The 22,901-nt window shown below is 44.7% G+C and overlaps 1 protein-coding gene across 1 annotated transcript in view; it reads right to left on the reverse strand.

Moving 5' to 3' along the window:
- Positions 1-22,901, reverse strand: part of LOC113429855 (active breakpoint cluster region-related protein-like) — a 96,190-nt gene that overhangs the window by 32,756 nt on the left and 40,533 nt on the right. The window contains exons 3-9 of the mRNA XM_087954603.1: positions 21,071-21,175; positions 15,754-15,939; positions 12,094-12,201; positions 9,421-9,463; positions 4,720-4,772; positions 3,633-3,773; positions 1,029-1,150 (exon numbers count right to left, since the gene is read on the reverse strand). Coding sequence (XP_087810729.1) covers positions 1,029-1,150; positions 3,633-3,773; positions 4,720-4,772; positions 9,421-9,463; positions 12,094-12,201; positions 15,754-15,939; positions 21,071-21,175 — 758 coding nt within the window. The remainder of the gene's footprint in view (positions 1-1,028; positions 1,151-3,632; positions 3,774-4,719; positions 4,773-9,420; positions 9,464-12,093; positions 12,202-15,753; positions 15,940-21,070; positions 21,176-22,901) is intronic.

Genomic DNA, 22,901 nt, shown 5'->3' on the forward strand with positions numbered 1-22,901 from the left:
GGCCTGGGCCGACTCTAGAACCCTCCGGCCCAGCCCAAGGACGACCGAGGACCAGCCTGCCAACAGGTCGGGGATGGGAGGCCACCAGGAGATCCCAGAGGGCCCACTTCCCTATTGTTGCCAAGAAAAATATGTTCTGTTCTCTTCTCTTCTCTATTCTCTTCTCTGTTCTCCTATTCTATTCTATTCTATTCTATTCTATTCTATTCTATTCTATTCTACTCTACTCTACTCTACCCTACTCTACTCCATTCCATTCTAATTTCTATTCAGAGGGTTGGATTAGAGGACCTCCAAGGTCCCTTCCAACTCTGTTATTCTGTTCTGCTCTATTCTATTCTATTGTTGTTGTGTTGTGTTCTATTCTGAATTCTATTCTGTTCTGAATTCTATTCTATTCTGAATTCTATTCTATTCTGAATTCTATTCTATGTCAAGTTCGATTCTATTCTGAATTCTGTTCGATTCTATTCTGAATTCTATTCTATTTTGAATTCTATTTTATTCTATGTCAAATTTGATTCTATTCTGAATTCTATGTCAAATTCTATTCGATTCTATTTTGAATCCTATTCTATTCTGAATTCTATTCTATGTCAAATCCTATTTGATCCTACAGAATTTTGAATTCTGTTCTAATTCTATTCTAAATTCTATTCTAAATTCTATTCTATTCCATTTTATTCTAGTCACTCCTTTCCTTTCCTTTCCTTCTTTCCTTTCTTCTTTCCTTTCCTTTCCTTTCCTTTCCTTTCCTTTCCTTTCCTTTCCTTTCCTTTCCTTTCCTTTCCTTTCCTTTCCTTCCCTTCCCTTCCCTTCCCTTCCCTTCCCTTCCATATCCTATCCTATTATTTCAAATTCTATTCTATCCTATTATTTCAAATTCTATTCTATTCTATTATGTTTCTGTTCCTATTCTGTTTCTGTTTCATTTCCGTTCTGTTCTGTTCTGTTCTGATTCTATTCCCTTCCCTTCCCATGGCTACTCTGCAACCCATCCTATGGGCTCCTGTTACCCCGAGACTCACCCAACGCCCGTTTTTTTCAACTTGGCGCAGAGTAAAACGTCTGTAAAAAGGAAAACGTGGCGCAGCTTGCGAGATCCTTCGGCCACCTCAACCAAGAACCCATCCTTGACCAGCTGGCGGTTCTGCAGAGGAGGGAAAACAGTCAAAAAAAACCCCAAACAAACACATCACACCCCATAACTCCACAAAGGCCCTGTGGCTTTTTATATATAGGACAGGATAGGGGCCGTTTGAGTGGTGCGATGGCCTAGAGGTGGAGCTCTCGCCTCAGAATCAGGAGGCTGTGAGTTCGATCCTTGGTAGAGGCAGATATATTTCTCTCTCTGGGCACAAGGAGAATTTATCTGCCTGATAAAACTCCCCATTGGCAACAGGGAAAGGTATCCGGCCAGGAAACACTCAGTTCCATTCAGTTTCCCAGACTCCACCCCTCAAGGGATTATGGAGTCATTAAATGATGAGGACAGGATAGGACCTGTTTAGGATAGCATGCTCAGAGGCTATGGGAAACTGGGACCTCTGAATGCCGAGGGTGGGCAGAAAAATTGCCCTGCCCTGTTTTGAAAAAGGGGTTCAATTCTAGGATGAATGACAAAAAGGCATCGATTCACAGCAACGGCTTCAGCCATCAAATTCATTTCCATATATATTTAACTTTACCTAGCCGTCCATTTCATTTCAAAGCGATCGTAAGCATCCTACAACAGCCCGATAAATCCCCAATATATTAAAAAAATAAATAAATTACAAACCACTCATTTTTTCTTATTTTCACTGCGTCATCATGCGGTTGAGTTAGGGTTATTTATTCCTGATTATTTTAATGCATTTATTTATTTACTTATTTATTTACTTAATCTATTTATTTATTTATTTGTATTTATTTATTCAATTTACAGACTGCCCATCTTACTTCAAAGTAACTGATTTATTTCTGATGATTTTAAAGCATAGATAGATGAGACAGACAGAGAGAGAGAGAGAGAAAGAGAAAGAGGAAGAGAGATCTTCCATCTATATATATAAAAGTGAAATACCGCTCAAGCATCCTCACAAAATCTCCAGAACTGTAAAGCCTACAAAGTTGAAATTTGGCACGTATGTTCCTCTTGGCTTCTAGGGGCTCACTAAGAAAGGATTTTTCCAAATGACCCTCAGAGCATTTACAGTATTTCCTATATTATTATTATTATTATTAACATGCTCTGATGCTAAGGAGTTCTACTCCCCTCCCCACCTGAAAAAAAGAAATCTCTTCCAAAAGTAAAACACAAGCAGAGGAGTTTCACTTTCACTTTCACAGCAGCAACCAGCTTTAGTACAGAACAGTTGAGCTAAGCCCCGCCCAGGCTCCTAGCTGCCTCCTTCTTGCTCACACAGCAAATACTCTTTCAGTTTCCAAACAGCCCTCGGCTCTCTCACCCACTGACAGGACACAAGCCAGATGAATACTGATGGATGCTGGTAGGCAGAGGCAGAATTTCCCCCCCCCCTTTATTTTCCTCCCCAAAAACTTGCCCGCTCACGTGGTTTCATAGGGAAGCACGGGTATCGAGCTAGTATAGTTACATGTGCTTTAAAATTATCACAAATAGATCAACATATACAGTTACCTGCTAATTTATATAATTTCATACATTTTACATAAAATGTAGAAAAATAGATAAAGATAGATGAAGATACACAGATAAATGGATGATTGACTGTAGTATATATGTGTGTGTGTATGAACATATATATATATATATATGTATGTATGTATGTATATATGTGTGTGTGTACATATATATGTGTGTGTGTGTACACACATACACACATACACACACACACATATATATATTAACATGCTGCTCATCATACCACACTGTAACTGATGTTATAAGCTGCCCAGAGTCGCTTCAAAATGAGCGGCCAATAAATTTAATGAACGAAATGGATCCTAAATCAATAATCGTTATTGAAAATTGTAGAGCTGTAATTGCAGGAATGTTCCTATCTTGGATGGCAAACCTCAGATAAAGAATGTTTACAAGCAAATACAACTCAGGCAAACAAAGTCACTAATCTAAAGGAGGATTAGAGAGAGGAAGCAAACATATGTTAGACTTTAAATAGAGATAATTAATTGTGTTAATTACTATTATGCTAAACAGTAACGAAAGTTAAGCAGTAACCAAAGTTAACCAGTGATGGAGGATTACTAAAAATGTGTATAAATGCAAGACTAGACTCCAATAAAGATCATCATGATTCAGTTGATCATGATCAAACACCTCGACTGCCTTGTCATTACAACAGAAAATTAGTTTTGAAAATTACAAATGTTAACAGACAAGCCTCAGAATCCTATCCTAGCCGTCTCATCCCCTTCCCAAAGAGCACTGCACTCATCCTGATATCACACGGACAGCTTATCTTGACCCTAGTGGGGCCTCCAGCCACAGGGGCAGTCTATCTTGGGAATCTTGGCAAATCTCCACTTTGCTTTGCTGATGGTTTTTTGGGGCCCTAAGTTGGTCCACACAGAGAGAGTCCGTCTTTTTTAAGGGACATCCCACCCTACCCACAAAAAAAAGCCTCATCACAACACAACAGCCTGCTTGCCTCTCCTTTCGGGGTAGTGACGGCCGTTCTGCGAGGATCGATGTCCTCGTTGATGCTGGAGAGGAAGTTCTGGGAAATCCGAAGGGCGTCCTGGAGAAGCGGGTAATCGGGGTGATCGGTCGGCGTGTGCTTCAACAGATCCTGGGATCCCAAAAGAGAATTTAAAACAACAACAACAACAAATAATTGAGGTTTTTCAAGAAGAGATTGGACAGTCCCTTGTCTGAAATGGTATAGGATCTCCTGCTTTAGCTGGGGGCTGGACTAGAAGACCTCTGAGGTCCCTCCCAAGCTCTATTCTGAATTAATTAAAATGGCGGGAGCTTCACCCCTGGAAGCTTTCAAGAAGAGACTGGACTGCCTATTGGTCAGAAATGGTCATGCCCCTGTTGGAGACTGACTCCCCTACAGCGAGTGGAATTGTACTGGTGGTACTGGAGGAGGCTGGGAAAGGGCAGAGGCCGGCTGGGTAGTCGGAGGAGGACCCAGGCGCATCCCCTCTCCATCCTAGGGCACACAGGGAGGAGAGAATAAGGGAGAAACGTGAATGGCGTGGTCTACGGGGGAGGAAAGGGCCCTGATCCCCTTCATGGGCTGCAGCTGTGACAACTGGATAAGAGGACAGACATGCATATGGGTGAATGCTGGAAACAAAGTGTGGAAATATCTCTAGTTTATTGTTCCTCTCTTGAGTTTGGCGACTTCAAGCCCTTATCTTGCCTGGTTTGCGTTGTGTTTTACTCTTTATAATTTAAACGGCATTTCCTCCTTCTCGTAACTGCTTGTGGGGGAGTTTTTTGTCTCCAGTCAAGGACATTTGGAGCTTGGAAGCAAAGTGAAGGAATAAAAGGGGCTTCACCTGTATTTTTTGTGTGACTGTGTTTATTTTGTATACCACAAAATGGAGGAGGGTCTCCTGCTTGGGTGGGGGTTGGAGTAGATGACCTCCTAGGTCCCTCCCAGCTGTATTCTGAATTAAATTTGCCACACGTCCCTCCATTATCAGAAACAGCTGGGGAGACTTCCTGAGTTTTCTTTCCTCCCCCCACCCCCCCACCCCCCAATTCCCTGTGGGGTTTTTACTCACTTGTAAAACATTGGTGCTTCGAGCAACTCGGTTTATAGGTTTATAGAGCAAGGCTACAAATGGGAGAGAGAAATAACAGTCAGCATAAGGAACAGGTAAGGAGGCAGAATGAAGAAACAAATCAAAAGTTCCGAAACGAGTTAAAATGGCAAGATTTAGCCCAAATCCTTATTATGCTGATTCATAGCAAAAAGCAAACAAAGAAAAACCTCTATTTAACCACATTAAAAATGGTAAATAGGTAGTCCTCCACTTACGACCAGAATCGGGACTAGAATTTGACAGACTAGAACCCTGGGCCATATCTAACAAAATGAAATTCAATGTAAAAAGTAAAGTCTTGCACTTAGGCAAGAAAAACCCAAAAGACACCTATAGACTGGGTGAAACCAGGCTCAATAGCAGGAACTGGGAGGGGGATCTCGGAGTCTTAGTGGACAACCAGCTAAATAGGAGCCAATGTTGTGCAGCAGCAGCCAAAAAAGCCAATGCAATCCTAAATTGCATTAACAGAGGGATACAATCAAGATCAAGGGAGGGACTAATACCACTCTATAAAGCCTTAGTAAGGCCACACCTAGAGTCCTGCATCTAGTTTTGGTCACCACACTATAAAAAAGATGTTGAGGCTCTAGAAAAAGTGCAGAGAAGAGCAACCAGGATGATTAGGGGACTGGAGGCTAAAACAAATGAAGAACGGTTGCAGGAACTGGGCCTGGCTAGTCTAGGGAAGAGAAGGACTAGGGGAGACAGGAGAGCATCTTCCAATATTTGAGGGGCTGCCCCAGAGAGGAGGAAGGGGGTCAAGCTATTCTCCAAGGCACCCAAAGGCCAGACAAGCAATAATGGATGGAAACTGAACAAGGAGAGATTCAACCTGAAAATAAGGAGAAACTTTCGGACTGTGAGAACAATCAACCCATGGAACAGAAGTCGCCTTCGGAAGTTGTGGAAGCTTCATCCCTGGAGGCTTTCAAGAAGAGACTGGACTGCCATTTGTCGGAAATGGTGTAGGGTCTCCTGCTTGGGCAGGGGGTTGGACTAGATGACCTACAAGGTCCCTTGCAACTCTGATTATCTGTTATCTGATTTGCAGGTTCTCCGAACTGGGCATAACAATCGGTTGTGTAGAACCGGTCCAAACTGGTAGAATCCCACCCCCTGTATCATTAGTATTATTAGAGCTTTTAATTTATGTATATTATTTGTATTAATTATTAGTAAATGGGACAATATTTTTACAGTATTAGCTATGCTTTTGGGTTTTTGTCCCACCTAGCCACGCCCCACCTAGCCATTCCCACCGAACCGGTTTAAAAAAATATTTGAATCCCACCCCTGTGTGTAACACACACACACTCCCAGCCTGGGAAAGTTTTCTGCTAACAGCCACGATTACAATGTTGGGCTGAATTCCGGCTCTGTGGCGGATGGCCAGGAACGCCACGCCACCCGAGATGCGGAGAGAGAGCATTGTGGGACTTTAAATCAAGCCGCTACTCTACCCTAATCCTTGTCAAAAGGGTGACCGCATTCTTTTTATTTTTAAATTTCCCATGACGTCATTTCTGGAATCGAATCCGCTTTTTGCTGAGGGGAGGACGGAGGGAGAGCCAAAAAAAATTTAATTTTATTTCCGCGTGGGAACAAAACCCAGGATTTTCCCGTGCTTTTCTTCACCTGCCCCCCCAAATTCTTCTTCCCAAAGGAAATTTGAAACAGGCTCGAAAAGCGGAGCGAGGAGCTTGTACTACAGGCGGTCCTCAGCTTACGGTGGTTCACTTAGTGACCGTTTGAAGTTACAATGACACTTTTTATAAAAAAAAAAAGGGACAGGACCATTTTTTATCATTTTTCACCGTTACGCCTGATCAAAATTCAGAGGTTTGGCAGATGATTCGTATTTATGACGGCCCCTGATGGGGGGGTTGTCACATGGTGATCCCCTTTTTGCGACCTTCTGACATGCAAAGCCTGCTTTAAGAGGGGTGCACTTCCACTCCCAGAATCCCCCAGCCTGCATGTTTTAAGAGGGGTGGGTTTCCACTCCCAGAATCCCCCAGCCTGCATGCTTTAAGAGGGGTGGGTTTCCACTCCCAGAATCCCCCAGCCTGCATGCTTTAAGAGGGGTGGGCTTCCACTCCCAGAATCCCCTAGCCAGCCTGCTTTAAGAGGGGAGGGCTTCCTCTCCCAGAATTCCCCAGCCAGCCTGCTTTAAGAGGGAAAACTTCCACTCCCAGAATCCCCCAGCCAGCCTGCTTTAAGAGGGGAGGGCTTCCTCTCCCAGAATTCCCCAGCCAGCCTGTTTTAAGAGGGGAGGACTCCAACTCCCAGAATCCCATTGCAACCATCCCCTCACCTGGAACTAAGCCCCTCCCCCCCAATTCCCATAGACGAAAGGGAAAGAAACAGATGCTACCCAGGATGAGGGGGCGGCAGCGGCCAAATTCCACCCCCCCACGACTTGGGTGGTGGCAAAACGGGGTCCGGCCAGGGAGCCCCCTCCCTCAAATCCCCGCCCCCCGCCGTTTTCAAACAAAGCCACTTCTTGCATCGCCTAGCCCCTCGAACAGCTGCCAAGACAGTCCCCGTCCTCCCCAATGTCATGGGAGTTGTGGGTCCCCCAACCTTGAAGGAGACGAGAGGGGGGGGGGAACACGAATTCTGCCCCTTCCCCAATTCATCAACAAGACCCCCCAATGGGAGCAAGAGAAAGGAACAAACAAGTCACTGTCACGCCCCCTTTTTCCTCCTCCATCCCGGTTTTGTCAAAAGGGCTGGATGGAAAGACGCAGCCGCTGGGGTGGGGGGCGTAGGAGACCCTCGCCCCTCTTCCCCAATTCCCCAACCACTGGCCGAGCTCCCCCACCCCAAGTTCTTCACCCACCCCCCCAAATCCTGCTTAGGAGCGCCCACGAGGAAACGTGGAGGAGGAACAAAGAAACCGCCCCAAGTTGGATAATCCAGAGCCAGGTGAGAAGTGGGGGCGGAGAAAGAAGAAAGAAGACCCTTCCTCATTTCTACCCCCCACCCCACATTGCAAAGAGAACGCCTTCTCCCACCCACCCCTCGAGTTTTGGGGGTCAACCTCCAGCAAGGCAAGGCAAGCCCCCTTGAGAAGGGATGCCCTCCCTCCTTCCCCAGTCCAAAGCCGCCCCCCGCCCCCTACCCACCGTAGGTGCAGTTACAGCAAAAACGGACAATGAGAAGGATCTCCATGGCACCATGGCGGTGATCGGGGGTCTGTTGGCTCCGGAGGTGGGGTGGGAGAGCGAGAGAAAGAGGAAGGGAAGGGAGAGGAGGGTGAGGGGCTGGTTCCAGACGCCACCAGCATGCCAAGCAGGGAAGCCCCCCTCTCTCTCTCTCTCTTTCTTTTCTCTCTCTCTCTCTCTATCTTCTCTCTCCCTCTCTATTTCTCTCTCTTCTCTCTCCCTCTCTCTCTCTCTCTCTCTCTTCCCTCTTTCTTTCTTTCTTTCTTTCTTTCTTTCTTTCTTTCTTTCTTTCTTTCTTTCTTTCTTTCTTTCTTTCCTTCCTTCCTTCCTTCCTTCCTTCCTTCCTTCCTTCTTTCTCCTCCCTCCCTCCCTTTTTCTCTCTTTCTGTCCCCTCTCCCTTTCTCCCTCCCTCCCTCTTTCTCTGTCTCTTTCTCTCCCTCTCTCCTTCCCCCTCTTTCTCTCTCTCCCCTTCTTTCTCTCTCTCCCTCCCTTTCTCTTCCTCTCTTTCTCTCTCCCTTTCCCTCTCCCTCTTTCTCTCCCTCTTTCTTTTCTCTCTTTCTCTTTCTCTTTCTCTCCCTCTCTCCTCCCCCTCTTTCTCTCTCTCTCCCTCTCTTTCTCTTTCTTTTTCTCTCTTTCTCTCTTTCTCCCTCTCTCTCCCCCCCTCTTTCTCTCTTTCTTTCTCTCTCTCTTTCTCTCTCCCTCCCTCTTTCTCTCTATCTTCCTCTCTCCCTCTCTATTTTTCTCTCTCTTCTCTCTCCCTCTCTCTCTCTTTCTCTCTCTTTCCCTCTCCCTCTCTCTTCCTCTTTCTTTCCTTCCTTCCTTCTTTCTTTCTCCCTTCTTTCTTTCTTTCTCTCTTTCTTTCCCTCTCCCTTTCTTCCCTCCCTCCCTCTTTCTCTGTCTCTTTCTCTCCCCTCTCCTTCCCCCTCTTTCTCTCTCCCCCTTCTTTCTCTCTCTCTCCCTCCCTTTCTCTTCCTCTCTCTCTCTCTCTTCTTCCCCCTCTTTCTCTCTCCCCTTTCTTTCTCTCTCTCCCTCTCTCCTCTCTCTCCTCTCTTTCTCTCTCCCTTCCCTTTCCTCTTTCTCTTTCTTTCTTTCTTTCTTTCTTTCTTTCTTTCTTTCCCCCTCTTTCTTTCTCTTCTCTTTTTCTTTTTCTTTCTTTCTTTCTTTCTTTCTTTCTTTCTTTCTTTCTTTCTTTCTTTCTTTCTTTCTTTCTTTCTTTCTTTCTTTCTTTCTTTCTTTCTTTCTCTTTCTCTCCCTCTCTCTCCCCCTCTCTCTTTCTCTCTCTTTCTTTCTCTCTCTCTTTTCCCAGGAACTGGTAAAAGAGACGCTTCTGCAACTAGGGATCTCATTCATTACTGGCAACTCCCCCCAAAAAAAAGACCAGACAGGAAGAGGCAGACAAAGGATGGGGAGACCCCACCTGACACCCCAAAACACAACTCCTTCCCACCTCCCACCCACACCCCAAAAGTGGAGATCAGAAGATGGTTACCTTCCATGGTGACAAAACTGTGAGTCCCCTTGACTTTCAGCTCCTGTAAGACGGAAAAAGTCAGCAAATCCCAGCACGGCAACGGGGGACCCCACCAAAAGGAAGCCCCCCCCCCATGACAGAGGACAAATTGGGGGTGCCCCAAATTGGGGACGACGACATTGAGGGGGACACCGGCCTCAATTGAAGGATCGAGGCAGTTTTTCCTAACTTGGTCCTTTTCTCATAATTTTGCAGGGAGGAAAAAAACAAAATTTAAGTTAACTCCCAGCCAGCCAAAGGAGTAAGGGTCTCGGTGGGCGTGCCAAAGGGACTTGCAACCACAGAAAAAGGCCAAAGACACCGGGGCAGTGGGGGTTGGACTAGATGACCTCCAAGGTCCCTTCCAACTCTGACTATCTGTTATCTGACAACACTTGCACACAAGTGGAAACAGGCACACACACCACGGTATGGGAAGGTAGGATGTTGAGAGTCCTTATATATATATATATATATAAACATTTGCAGAATCATAACTGGTAAAATATCCCTTTTGTGAATCTATTTTTTAATACTTTATGGAGTTTTTTTTTCCATTTATACATAATACCAATACTTATTAAACAGTGCAGTGACATTATATATACATTTATGTATCCTGTCTAAACTTACAATACACAATACTTTCATACCCTCATATCTATTATATACATTATTTACATTTTCTATTCTTATATCTATTGTCGATCCAAATACACCATGTTTCCCATATTGCATTGTATTCCGTGTCTCCTTTTAGATCCATAGTTAATTTGTCCTTTTCCACGCACTCTAAAATCTTTTTTTTAAAATAAGGGATGAGGATTCCAAAGCAAATCTGGTATACAGGCGGTCCTCGGCTTACAACAGTTCATTTAGTGACCGAAGTTACAACATCACTGAAAAAAAATTGATTAACAAATGAGGACTGTTTTTTCCCCACTTATGACCACTGCAGCATCACGTGATCAAAATTCAAATTTTGGGGGCACTGACTTGTATTTACAACGGTTGCAGAGTCCTGGGGGGTCATGTGATTCCCTTCTGACGAGCAAAGTCAAGGGGAAAAGCCAGTTTCACTTAACGACCGTGTCACAAATTTACCGACTGCAGTGATTCACTGAACAATTGTGGCAAGAAAGGTCGTAACATGGAGCAAAAACTCACTTAACAAATGTTTCACTTAAGCAACACACATTCTGGGCTCAATTGGGGTTATAAATTGAGGATTAAATGTACTAGAGCTGCCTAATGTCATGACCTTGTTAGAGTCGGACTCTGAGGGAAAGGAGGAACAGCCAACAGGGAGTGGAAGTGTGGCTCCGGAGGTTGGGGAGGAGGCTGGGGAAGGACAGAGGCCAGCTGAGCAGTCAGAGAAGGACCCAGGCCCATCCCCTCTTCATCCTAGGACATGCCGGGAGGAAGGAGAAGGGAATAACTTGGCTTACGAGAGAGGAAGCGGCCATGATTCCCCTCATTGGTTGCAGCTGGGGAGAATAGTATATAAGAGAGACGATTACAACACACAGCGTTGCCAGAAGCAAAGCGTGTGTTATTTTGGGCCGAAGTTATCTTGGTTGGCGTCCTTCCAACAAGACTGTGCCTTGCTATCTCCTTGAAGTTGGCAATTACTTATCTTGGTCCGTTGTGGAAATTCCTTCATTGTAGTTTGTTTTGGTTTTTTGTTTCACCTCTATCTGCTCATTAAGTTCGGACTGTATTGCTTTCTTTTGAAGACTATTTTTGAGTACGTTTTATCTCCAACTGAGAATTATTGAACAGTGGGGCTAAGTTGGAGGCATTAAAGGACATTTATTTACGTTTTTGGATTTTGTTATGTTTGTGTTACACTCCGGGTCATCACACCTAACCTTGGCAACTTGAAGACTGTGGACTTCAACTCCCAGAATTCCTCAGCCAGCCATGTATGGACTTCAACTCCCAGAATTCCCCAGCCATTGTATGGCTGGCTAGGGAATTCTGGGAGTTGAAGTCCATAGTTCTTAAAAAAGATGCCAAGGTTGGATGCCTCTGTGTTTAATATTAATGATGCTCCTTCTTCTGTTACCAATTTTTAATGCTTTTATTTTCTGTTTTTTAATTTTAAAAGCTTGTACCACATTATTGTTAATACTGATATCTTTAATAACCAACATTTTTTTTAAAAAAAAAGAAAGATTAATCTCTTGTTACTGGCTCAGCCTCACAAGCTGGTTGCAGGTAGTCCTCGACTTACGACCACAAGGGAGCCCAACATTTTTGTTGCTAAGCAAGACCGATGTTAAGTGAGCTTCCCCCATTTTATGGCCTTTCCTGCCACTGTTGTTAAGTGAATCACTGCAATCGTTAAGTTATTAAGATGGTCGTTAAGTGAACCTGGCCGCACCCCCCCGATTGACTTTGCTCGTCAGGTTGCAAAAGGGGATTGTGCGACCCCTTTTGCAACCGTCATAACTATGAGTCAGTTGCCAGGCGTCTTTTGACCACGTGGCCACGGGGAGGTTGCAGCGGTCCTAAATGTGAAAAGCAATCACAGGTCACTCTTTGCACTTCCATTTTAACTTCAAATGGTCACTAAATGAACTGTTGTAAGTCGAGGACTTCCTGTATTATGACATTTCACAGGATTTAATAGTCTTCCCTGAAACCCACCTCTGATATTTTCTGGAACTGGGTGTTACCCTGGCTGCATTTTTCAGCGGTCTCTAGTGCAATTTTATAGTTGTCCACAAAAGCCTTGTAAACCCCCAGTTGCGTAGCCTGTGGCAGAGAGAAAGGAAATTAATTTGGGAGGAAAACTGTTGGAATACATGTTAGCAGGCATTTTGTATTGCAAGAACTACATAATTATATTCGGCCAATAGATGGCAGTGTTTAGTGTGCATCTGTGGTTATAATAATCTATGGTTTCTCTGTGTTCTAAGTAGAGTTTTCTGTTTCCCATTACAGCAAAAACAGTTGAGCAGTAAAGCACATGGTGACTGTACTCTTTGTTTTCTCTGTGGTGCTACATATAAACAGAATTTCTAACAAAAACCATTTTGAAGTCAACAGGAATGAATGCATTCACATGCCAGTTTGCAAAACCAAAGTCATCACAAATTCGTTTAGAGGTCCTTGATTTTACAACAGTTTGTTTAGTGACCGTTGAGAGTTAGAATGGCACTGAAGAATGTGACTTATAACCGTATTTTCACAGTTACAACCTTTGTAGCATCTCCATGATCATGCGTTAACTTTTGCCAAATTATGACCACATGACTCTGGGGATGCTGCCATGGTTATAAGTTTGAGGACCGGTCATAAGTCAGTTTGTTTCAGTGCTGTTGTAAACGATCACTAAACAAGTAGTTGTAAATCGAGGTCTATCCATAAAGCAAATCAACAAGCCAAGTCCATGGGGAATCCATATTCACTTAAGAACCATTACAAACTTAACAATTGCAGTGATTCACTTAACAACAAAGAATGGGAAAGGTTGCAAATTGGGGCAAAACTCACTTAACAACTGTCTGCTTAAGCAATGGAAACTTTGGTTTTCAATTGTGGGTGTAAATCGAGGACAACCTGAATACTGAAATTGATTTTATTCCTGTTGTATAATTTTAACTGCTGTTTATTATTATTTGTTCACATTTTTATTAGGGTTGGATGTGTCCCAACAGAGAAGCGTTATAAATAATTTTTTTGTTTATTTCTCCATCTGTCTTCCTTGTAAAGCCAAATATTCCACTTTTTCTGTATCCTTCTTAAGGATGGAACTCAGCTCTTGCTTATAAAATATCTCCATTTTGTCAAAAAAAACCATCTTCAACGTGTCAGGAAGCCATGATAGGCAAGACACAGTTCAGGTAGTCCTCAATTTACAAGAGTTCCTTTAGTGGCGGTCGTAAGTGTGAAACATGGTCACAACAACTTTTTTCAGGCCCCTTGTCATTTTGAATGGTCACTATATGAACTGTTGTAAGTCGAGGACTACCTGTCAATACCAGGTTTTAGCCAATATACTGTATATATTGAAAGGAGATCACACAACCGTTGGAGTTAACTTAAAATCCAACTCAACAGGTAGTCCTTGACTTACAACGATTCATTTAGTGACTGCCATTTGTCAGAAATGGTGTAGGGTCTCATGCTTGGGCGGAGGGTTGGAATAGATGACCTACAAGGTCCCTTCCAACTCTGATTATCTGTTATTTGTTATCTGACTGTCCAAAGTTACCATGGCAATGAAAAGAGCGACTTATTATGACCTTTTTCATTACTTACGACCATTGCAGCATTTCCCGTGGCCACGTGATCAAAATTCAGCTGCTTGGCAGCTGACTCATATTTATGACGGTTGCAGAGTCCCGGGATTGAACAGTCACTAAATGAACTGTTTGTTGTAAACTGAGAACTATCCGTACAGGTAGTCTCTACGTACAATAGTTCGTTTAGTGACCGTTCGAAGTTACAACGGCAGTGAAGGATGTGACTTACGACCATTTTTCACAGTTATAACCAGCATCCCCCTGGTCACGTGATCAAAATTTGGACGCTTGGCAACTGACTCGTATTTATGACGGTCCTAGTGTCCAAGGGTCAACGTGATCCCCTTTAGTGACCTTCTGACAAGCAAACTCAATGGGAAAGCCAAATTCACTTAACAACTGGATTACTAACTTATCAACTATGGTGATTCACTTAACAACCATATCAAAAAAGGTCATAAAATGGGGGCAAAACTCACTTAACAACAAAAATTATTGTGCTCAATTGTGGTTGTAATTTGAGAACTATTTGTATATGCTTTCAAAACCAGAATGAGACTTTACACTCACATTTTTCTAACAAAAACATGAGAATTTACAGTCTGAGGACCAACTTTGTAGATTATCCCCAGACAGTTAATTCTGTATGGTGTCGGTTGACTTTTACAGCATAAATCTATTTTATACAAGAGATCCTCTTTATTTCTGCCAAAAAAGGCCTTTTAATAAATATTAGCCTTTTCCTCTAGAAGTTTACCTCAGAAATTCCCTTTCTAAAACAAAAGGCTGAAGTATTTTAATGGTTGCTTTGAGACAACCGAGTTCTGTGTATTTCATTTAATGTCCTGAGAAGCTACGTTTCTGAGGAAAAATGCTTTGGAAATCTACTTTAAAAAAAAAAAAACAGGTGGACATATTTAAAATTGTAGACTAAAATCTCTACTGAATGAAAGGATTAATTTGTGTGAAATATTCAGATCAAGTAAGATCTGAGAGCATGTTTCCCAACCTTGGCCATTTTAAGAGGGGTGGACTTCAACTCCCAGAATTCCCCAGCCAGCCATGGGAGTGGAAGTCCTCCCTTCTTAAACCATCCTGACTAGGGAATTCTGGGAGTGGAAGTCCTCCCCTCTTAAAGCATGCAGGCTGGGGGATTCTGGGAGTGGAAGTCCCCCCTGACTGGGGAATTCTGGGAGTTGAAGTTCCCCCATCTTAAAATGGCCAAGGTTGAGAAACATTGGTCTAAAATAACTTGATGGTATTTTATCCATGGTTTGTCCACTATGGGACAATTTTCAAAGCATATTCAAAGATTATACACAGACAAACCAGAATATTCTGCATTTTTAATCTATCTTTAGAAATTCTGATTCTCTGGGGAAAGAAAATATGGGAATCCTATCAATCATGTGTTTTTATTTCCGTGGGATTACTGTGGTGTTTCCAGGGACACCCCCAAAAATGCCAAGAATATTTATTCGGCAATTCCCTATATATATATATAGCAAGTCCCCAGTTTACGACCATTCATTTAGTGACCGAAGTCACGACACCAAAAAAAAAAGTGACTTTGGATCGGTCCTCGCACTTACGACCATTGCAGTATCCTCCCCACAGCCACGGGATGAAAATTCACACGCTTGGCAAACTGACTCGTATTTATGACGGTCGCAATGTCCCAGGGTCACCTGATCCCCTTTTGCGACCTCCGGTCCATTGGGAAGCCAGATTCACTTAACCACGGTGTGATTGCCTTAACAACAGCAGCGATTCATTTAATGACGGCAGCAGGAAAGGTCGCAAAATGGAGCGGAATTCGATGCCCATCTGGATGGAAATTCTGGGCTCCATTTTGGTCATCATTCGAGGACTACCCCCATATTGCATTAAGCCGTAAATGATGGCCAGGGTGCAATTTGAACTAAGCCCAAACTCAACCCTGGGGGGGTGCAGAACTTGCTGGATTTTGGTGTAGGGGAGGGGTCCCAGATCCCCTTTGTGCCAGGGGGATTACCAAAAAGGTGCAGTGGATTCGAGAACTGGTGGGAACCGAACTCACCAGCTTCTGGAAAAGATGTCCCAGGACCACCTCGCTATCCCAATGCTGCAGGTGTGGCCAGAGGTTGTCGTACATTTCCTTGTGGATCTCGTAAAGATCCTGGATCTTGTAGAAGATGGTTTCGATCTGCTGGATGCTGAGGACAGGCTGGGAGGTGGTGGCCGTGGCCCTCAGTGGCTTCATGGGCTGCAGGGGGAGGGGGGAGGAAGAGCCATCAAAAGGGGTGGGGGATAACTCCTGGGATCTCTCTCTCTCACACTCTCACACACACACACACACACAAACACACACAAACACCAAGGGTGTGTCTTGTTCGATTGACTGACACAAGCTGGCTTGTATTGCGGGGTGTGTGTGTCTCCAAACGTGGCCCCTTTAAGACTGGTGGACTTCAACTCCCAGAATTCCTCAACCAACTACACTGAATTCTGGGAATTAAAGTTAAACGGGCCACGTTTGGAGAAAGCTGTTATATTAGGATCTCCCTTGTTTTAATCCCCACAACAATCCTGTGAGGCAGGCTGGGTGGAGAGACAGAGAGAGAGAGAGAGAGAGAGAGACGAACAGACAGAGAAAGGAGAGACAGGGAGGGAGAAAGAGAGAGTGACAGGGAGGGAGAGAAAGAGGAAGAGAGAGAGAGAGGGAGTGAGGGGAGAGAGGGGGAGTGAGAAAGAGAGGAAGAGGGAGGGAGAGAAAGAAAGAGGGAGGGAGAGAGGAGAAAGAGAAAGAGGGAGGGAAAGAGGGATGGAGAGAAAGAAAGAGGAGAAAGGAGGGATGGACAGAAAGAGGGGGAGAGAGAAAGCGGGGGAGGAGAGGGAGGGAGAGAAAGGGGAGGGAGAGAGAAAGAGAGGAGAGGAGAAAGGGAGGGGGGAGAGGGAGAGGAGAGATGGAGTGAAAGAGGGAGGGAGAGAAAGGGGAGGGAGGAGAAAGGAGTGGAGGGAGGTAGAAAGAGGGAGGGGGGAGGGAGGAGAGAGAGGGGGAGGGAGAAAGAGGGAGGGAGAGGGGGGAAATCCTGGCCTGCAATCAGGGCATTTCGAGGCCAAGGGTCAATTTGAATCCAGAACTTTCTGGATATAATATACACACCTTCACTGCTCTGTGACATCATCTTTGGCAGTGGGGGCACAACAATTCCCATCATCCCCAGCCATTACAGCCGTACCTGCTGCAGATGGAAGCTGTAGTCCTGTGTTTCTTAAGTTCAGCCATTTTAAAATGGGTGGGCTTGGATTCCCAGAATTCCCCAGCGGAAAAAAAAAGGAGCCAAAGGGGGGGACTTCCCCAGCCAGTAATTCTGGGAGCCGAAGTTCATCCCTCTTCAAGTGGTCAAGTTTGAGGAATACTGTTGCAAATATATCCAACACACCTTCCTCCTCCCATTTTCCCCACAACAACAACAACCCTGTGAGGTGGGTTGCACTGAGAGAGAGAGTGACTGGCCCAAAGTCACCCAGCTGGCTTTCATGCCTAAAGCCAGACTAGAACTCACTGTCACCTAGTGATTGCCTTAAAGTCTCTCAGTTAACTTTTATCCCTAAGGCAGGACTACAACTCCCAGTCTTCTGGTGACTGGCCCAAAGTCACCCAGCTGGCTTTCATGCCTAAGGCGGGACTAGAACTCACTGTCACCTGGTGATTGCCTTAAAGTCTCTCAGTTAACTTTTATCCCTAAGGCAGGACTACAACTCCCAGTCTCCTGGTGACTGGCCCAAAGTCACCCAGCTGGCTTTCATGCCTAAGGTGGGACTAGAACTCCCAGTTTCCTGGTGACTGGCCCAAAGTCACCCAACTGGCTTTCATGCCTAAAGCCAGACTAGAACTCACTGTCACCTGGTGATTGCCTTAAAGTCTCTCAGTTAACTTTTATCCCTAAGGCAGGACTAGAACTCCCAGTCTCCTGGTGACTACCCCAAAGTCACCCAGCTGCCTCTCATGCCTAAGGTAGGACTAGAACTCCCAGTCTCCTGGTGACTGCCCCAAAGTCACCCAGCTGCCTCTCATGCCTAAGGCAGGACTAGAACTCCCAGTCTCCTGGTGACTGCCCCAAAGTCACCCAGCTGCCTCTCATGCCTAAGGTGGGACTAGAACTCACTGTCACCTGGTGATTGCCTTAAAGTCTCTCAGTTAACTTCTATCCCTAAGGCAGGACTACAACTCCCAGTCTCCTGGTGATTGGCCCAAAGTCACCCAGTTGGCTTTCATGCCTAAAGCCAGACTAGAACTCACTGTCACCTGGTGATTGCCTTAAAGTCTCTCAGTTAACTTTTATCCCTAAGGCAGGACTACAACTCCCAGTCTCCTGGTGACTGGCCCAAAGTTACCCAGCTGGCTTTCATGCCTAAGGCGGGACTAGAACTCACTGTCACCTGGTGATTGCCTTAAAGTCTCTCAGTTAACTTTTATCCCTAAGGCAGGACTACAACTCCCAGTCTCCTGGTGACTGGCCCAAAGTCACCCAGCTGGCTTTCATGCCTAAAGCCAGACTAGAACTCACTGTCACCTGGTGATTGCCTTAAAGTCTCTCAGTTAACTTTTATCCCTAAGGCAGGACTACAACTCCCAGTCTCCTGGTGACTGGCCCAAAGTCACCCAGCTGGCTTTCATGCCTAAGGTGGGACTAGAACTCCCCATCTCCTGGTGACTGGCCCAAAGTCACCCAACTGGCTTTCATGCCTAAGCCAGACTAGAACTCACTGTCACCTGGTGATTGGCCTTAAAGTCACCCAGTTAACTTTTATCCCTAAGGCAGGACTACAACTCCCAGTCTCCTGGTGACTGGCCCAAAGTCACCCAGCTGGCTTTCATGCCTAAGGTGGGACTAGAACTCCCAGTCGCCTGGTGACTGGCCCAAAAGTCACCCAGTTGGCTTTCATGCCTAAGGTGGGACTAGAACTCCCCATCTCCTGGTGACTGGCCCAAAGTCACCCAACTGGCTTTCATGCCTAAAGCCAGACTAGAACTCACTGTCACCTGGTGATTGCCTTAGAAGTCTCCCACTTCTATCCCTAAGGCAGGACTACAACTCCCAGTCTCCTGGTGACTGGCCCAAAGTCACCCAGCTGGGCTTTCACTGTCTCCTTTTATCCCTAAGGCAGGACTAGAACTCCCAGTCTCCTGGTGATTGGCCCAAAGTCATGCCTTTCATGCCTAAGGCAGGACTAGAACTCCCAGTCGCGTGGCTTCTAGCCTGGTGCCTTAACCACCAGACCAAACTGGCTCTCAGACTGGAGGATGCCCACTAATTCAAACACGCCAAACCCCGGGGAATATCACACCACCCTTGGAATGGAAAACCCCACTGCAAACAAAACACATTTTGGAAACTACCAAGTCGTTCCTTCTTAGAAGAGCCCGGAAAGTTCTAGAAAATTCCCCTTCTACCTGGAACTAAGAGCGATCGTAGTTTCTCTCCACTCCTACCCCCAGAAAATCCACCCTGATGCAGCAGAAAGAAGAGAAGTCGCTGTGGTTAGCATTTTGGCAAAATGGGACCTGAGGAACTCCCTGCTACAAGATCTCTCTCTCTCTCTCTCTCTCTCTCTCTCTCTCTCTCTCTCTCTGTCTCTGTCTCTGTCTCTGTCTCTGTCTCTCTCTCAGTGATGGCAAACCTTTTTGTTGTGATGTGCCGGCACCCACAATGCAATGTGCCCTCCCTGTGCATGCGTGCACAACACACACACCCCTTACCTGCATTGCGCACGCACATGCCTCCCAGCTGATTTTCGGCCTCCCAGAGGCTCGAGGGAAACCTCTGCAGCCTTTGGAAACCGAAAAACGGGGCCATTTTTCGGCCTCCAAATACCCAAAGCGACGAAACCAGAAGCACCGGAAGTGAGGAAACAGGCCTGTTTTTCGGCCTCCAAAGGCTGCAGAGGCTTCCCTCGAGTCTCCGTGAGGCCGAAAAAGGCCTCAAACAGGCCGAAAAACAGCTGGGAGGCACGCTCATGTGCAGTGCAGGTAAGTTTGGCTGGGGCTTGCGTGCCCCCCACAAATGGCTCCTCCGCGTGCCACCTGTGGCAACCGTGCCATAGGTTCGCCATCATGGCCCTAGAGCCTCCAAAGGGCCTTTCTTCCACAAGGACCCAATTTAGGGAACAACAAACTCTGAGCACTTTCGCATGACTTGCATGCAACCCTTCGAAGTCCAACAGAGCCTCCAGGTGTGACGAAATCACAGCGGTTCCCACGGCTGCCGGACATTTCACGCCCCTTTAGAGCAGCGAGCCCCAAGTCGCTTGGTTAGCCTTTTGCAAATGGGACCTGCTCCTCCTAGCAAGATCTTCTCTGCCCTTTAGCAGCTGGCCTCTCGCGACCTTTGCTTCCTGCTTGTCTTCTCCTCCCCCTAGTTCTCATTGAATAGTAAAAGTAAAAATTAAATTAAATTAAATTAAAATTTAAAAACCAAACAGAAAAAAAAGAATAAAATAAGGTGAAGTGAAATGAAAGAAATAAAATAAAATAATAAAATCAACAAAACAAAATAAGAAAGTGAAATAAAATAAAATAGAATAAAGTAAAATAGTAAACTAAAATAATCAAATAAAATAAGCTAAAGTAAAATAAAATGAAATAAAATAGTGAACTAAAATAGAATCAAGTAAAATAATAAACTAAACTTAAAAAATAAGCTAAAGTAAAATAAAATGAAATAATGAAATAATAAAGTATAAAATAGAATAAAGTAAAATAATAAAGTAAAATAAAATGAACAAATAAAATAAAATAGTAAACTAAAATATAATAGTAATATAATAAACTAAACTTAAAAAATAAGCTAAAGTAAAATAAAATGAAATAATGAAGTATAAAATAGAATAAAGTAAAATAAACTAAAAAATAAGATAAAGTAAATAAAATAAGTGAAATAAACTAAAGCAGAATAAAGTAAAATAATACAGTAAACTAATCAAATAAAGTAAGACAGAGTAAAATAAAAGGAAGAAATAAAATAAAATAATAAAGTAAACTAAAATAGAATAAAGTAAAATAATAAACTAAACTAAACTAAAAAAATAAGATAAGATAAAGTAAAATACAATGAAATAATAAAATAAAACAATAAACTAAAATAGAATAAAGTAAAATAATAAAGTAAACGAAGCGAAACTAAACTAAAAGTAATAAGGTAAAAATAATAAAAATAATAAGGTAAAGTAAAATAAAATAATGAAAATAAAATAACATAATAAAACAAAAAACAAAACAAAAACAAAACACAAAAACAACCCAAAACCAAAACAACACAACAATCCAAAACAGAACAAGACCCAGTCAGTTTCTCTACTCCCTCCTTCCTGGGCCATCCCCATTCACTCACCAACAACAGCGCCTCCAGCTGGTTGATGTACATCTCCTCGCTGGCCAGGAAGTCCTTCAGCACCAACTTCCGCATCTCCACACCTTTCCCGGCATCTGGTTCCTCCTGCGGAAGGGAGGAGAGTTAGGGCAAAGTTAAAAGGGTCCCGGACCCCTCGGGTGGGGGGGAGAGATCCTCGACTTGCAACCACAATTAAGCCCCCAAAAGTTCCCCTGCAAAGCGAGACAGTTGTTAAGTGAGCTTTGCTTCATTTTACGACCTTTGTTCAGCAAATCACTGTAGGTAGTAATACGGTCGTTAAGTGAATCTGGCTCCCCCTATTGACTTGGTTGATCAGAAGGTCGCAAAGAGGGGACCGTCACAAGTGTGGCTCAATTGTGGTCGTAAGTTGAGGACTGCCTGTATTTACATTCCGCGTCTTTTTTGCAAACCCGCCTCGTTTAAACTTGTTACCACCTTTTTCGTCAACGGCTCAGCGTTTCAACTTCAATCAGAATAGAGATGGAAAGGGACCCTGGAGGTCTTCTAGTCCAGCCCCCCCCTGCTCAAGCAGGAGATGCTAGATCATTTCAATCAATCAGTCAGAATAGAGCCGGAAGGGGACCTGGGAGGTCTTCTAGTCCACCCCCCCACCCCCCGCTCAAGCAGAAGAACCTATACTATTTCAATCAATCAATCAGAATAGAGTTGGAAGGGACCTCAGAGATCATCTAGTCCAGCCCCCATGCTCAAGCAGGAGACCCTAGAGTCTAGACCATTTCAATCAATCAATCAGAATACAGCTGGAAGGGACCTCGGAGGTCATCTAGTCCAGCCCCCCTGCTTAAGCAGGAGACATTTGCAGGTCCGTTCGTTAGCTTCCCACTTGGTCACCTGGCTGCGATTTAATTTCTGCCCCAAATCCATTTTATTATGGCCAGCGGGACCCTTAGCGATCCCTAGCTTTGCTTAACAGCACCGCTCGCTTGACGACCGTGGTGATTCATTTAACGGCCAGCAAAAAGAGAAAAAGTCACAAAATCAAGTCGATCGCGTGGTGGGCAACCTGCTTTACGACCTACCACCATAATGGGCTCCATTACGGTTGTAAGACGAGGACTAGCTGTAAGCGCGAATCCCGATCGTGGTCACCATTTTCAGCACCCGTTGTAACTCCGGAACCACCGTTAACCCAATGGTCGTAAGTCGAGGACAGTCAGCACTCCCTCTCTTTTTCTCCCGTGAAACGACGCAGGATGCGAATTTGGCAAGGAAATAAAATTTGAGCTGGGCTTCAACCACCACCTACAAATTAGGCCCGAAGCCCAGGCCGATAAATTATACCTTTCCTTTTCACAGGGGTGTGTGTGACACACAAGGCTGTGAATCAACCTTTTTGTCGTCTGGCGTCACAAAGACGCACAATTGCCTTTGGTTTCCGACATCTGTCCGATTGAAAAGCCACCTGCCGGAGTTTGCGGGCGGAGGCGAAATTTGAACCCAAGACATTCCCAGGGGACAATGCCCCTGACTCCTCCTTATGGGCCTCACCCACCCACCCACCCAGGCGGACGTTACAAAGGAAACCCCATCTGACCCAAAGAACCCGGGTGTACGGGTAGTCCTCAAACTTACAACGGAGCCCCAAATTTCTAAGTTTGCTAAGTGAGACGCTCAAGTCAGTTTCCCTGCTTTTCTTGCCCTGGTCGTTAAGTGAATCACTCCAGTTGGTAAGTGGGTAACCAGGTTGTTAAATGTATCTGGCTTCCTCTCCCCCACCATTAACTTGAAGGTCGCAAAAGGGGATCACGTCATAAATACGAGTCAATTGTGTCCAGATTTTGATCACGTG

This window comes from Notechis scutatus, chromosome 1, assembly GCF_049901735.1.
Source record: "Notechis scutatus isolate UNSWTSFEM ecotype Mainland chromosome 1, rNotScu1.2, whole genome shotgun sequence".
NCBI classification, from domain to species: Eukaryota; Metazoa; Chordata; class Lepidosauria; order Squamata; family Elapidae; genus Notechis; species Notechis scutatus.